Source organism: Pinus tabuliformis, chromosome J (assembly GCF_031772625.1).
Source record: "Pinus tabuliformis cultivar Carrire ecotype Pingquan chromosome J, CPIR1, whole genome shotgun sequence".
Classification (NCBI taxonomy): Eukaryota; Viridiplantae; Streptophyta; class Pinopsida; order Pinales; family Pinaceae; genus Pinus; species Pinus tabuliformis.
In genome coordinates this window covers 1078958780-1078960715 of record NC_142295.1, presented here as the reverse complement: position 1 = coordinate 1078960715, position 1936 = coordinate 1078958780, and the positions used below count along the sequence as shown (strand labels likewise).

The 1936-nt window shown below is 32.3% G+C and overlaps 1 protein-coding gene across 1 annotated transcript; it reads right to left on the bottom strand.

The window, feature by feature from the left end:
- Positions 1–1196: 1196 nt before the first annotated feature.
- LOC149230708 (subtilisin-like protease SBT1.8) lies at positions 1197–1720 on the bottom strand. Its single transcript, XM_089381397.1, has 2 exons — positions 1707–1720; positions 1197–1569 (listed from the first exon to the last, which is right to left on the bottom strand). The coding sequence occupies exons 1-2, from the start codon at positions 1718–1720 to the stop codon at positions 1197–1199; spliced, it is 387 nt and encodes a 128-aa protein (XP_089237523.1).
- Between the last annotated feature and the right edge of the window lie 216 nt (positions 1721–1936).

Sequence of the window (1936 nt, the reverse complement as noted above, 5' to 3'; positions counted from 1 at the left end):
TCTGTCTCTTTATGGACCTATGATGTTGTATCTGTCCTCGATGCTTTTATCGTGGCTGCTCCATGAGCCACCCTTTTGTATATTTTAAAATTTTTATACTGTCTCAATATAATACAATGATTCTTTTTCTCTCTTGGAAAATAAATAAATAAAAATTAATTAATTAATTAATTAAAACAAGAACATGGTGTTAGAGAGGTTTTTTTATTACTAATATTTGCTCATGATATATTATGGGTTAATACTGGCTTTCAAGTGCCTTATACTATAGACTTCGTATATTACCTCTTTGTTGGAATTCAACAACCTCACGAGATTGAGACCTAAAAGAAGTAGTTGAAATTGAACTATAATTTTCATAAAATTAGATTAATTTATAATTAGTTTGCATTTATTTATAATTAGTTTGCAGTTTCATGAAAGAGAGATTGAAGATAAAAACCACCTATATAGAAAGTTGTCAAACTCACATCTTTACATTTGTAATAAGTGAATTGCTTGGTCACATTTGTGTTTGTAATATTGGGATAGAAAAAATAAGAGGAATGTTTATTTTAATGTAGTTATATACAGGACATGTAAATGATCCGAGATATAGATCCGAAATACATTCTAGTTTTATAGACTCTCTTAGTGTAATTTTGTGATATATTATTAATGAAGGAAAGAATATATAAATTCATAATTACTACTAATATATTAGTATACAGTTTCAAATGTCTATATGATACGATATGCTTACTTCTCTATGTAATCAAATTGTAGATGTTAGAAGATTTATGAAGGCGATCTGTCCATCATAAATATAAATATGTACGGTTTTAATCATAATATAAAACAGAAGTTTTTTTTCAAGCTGGAAAAAGTATTTGCATAGGCTAATTAATTGGTTTCGCATAAAGTGAAATGCATAGTCTAACAACTTTGAAAACATTTCCTGTATCACATTTTTATTTTACTGGCAACAGGATATTTTCATTTTACAGGTAATAGGAATTGACAAGTAAGCATGCAGAAGATAATGGAGTAAGGTAAGCCTACAATGACTGGAAGTTGCAAGACCCCGTGGTGTCGTGTCGTTGTACCGACGTAAAAACAAAACAAAATGCGTTACATCTTCATGGATGGATGGCTTCTACTTTTATTCAAACTAGAGGCCCACAGACGAACAACTGGGCCAGTCCACTCATTCTTCATCACTCCACTGTCCAGGCTACGGCCACAGGACTGCGAACAACTTGCGTTCCGCCCTTCACGCATTTCCACAATATTTGACCGAACACTTGGCGTCCTTTAGGTTTGTGGTCATCTGCAATTTTGCTTTCAAATGTCACTGTATAAGTCGCCTTCTGGTTTTGCCTTTCGAAGGCGAGCGTCGTCGGCTGCACGGTTATATTTACGTTTTCAGGGCTCTCGACTGCCATTTCATATACACACGGTGCTCCTCCAACGCTCGTCACGGTTCTCCTCGTAACACGAACCAAACTACGCGGCTTAAAGACCACGGAGAATGATGGGTAGTTCAGATCTCCTGGCGCGGAGAGTAATTTGGTGTAGGATGTTGCTGGCCTGGTGAGAATATGAATTTGTTTTCGGACTTGTTTTTAGTGTGATGTTTAGACTTTTTGGTGTTAGAATTCCGTGGAAAATTTTGAGGTGAAATTTTGATTTGTGTTATTTAAAATAGTTTTTTAAGCTTATTTAACCTTGTATAATCCATAATGAATTAGGTAAAATTTTTTGATAAAAATTATATAAAAAAAAATAACAAAATTTGGCTAACCAGTTTTGAACCAATAAATTATGTAATTACTAACCTAACATTTACATAAATACTAGCGTAGTTATATAATGTAATTTAAATATATAGTAAATTTAAATAAATAGTAAATATGTGCCTTTATATTTATAAATATGTGTCTTTATATAATGTGTT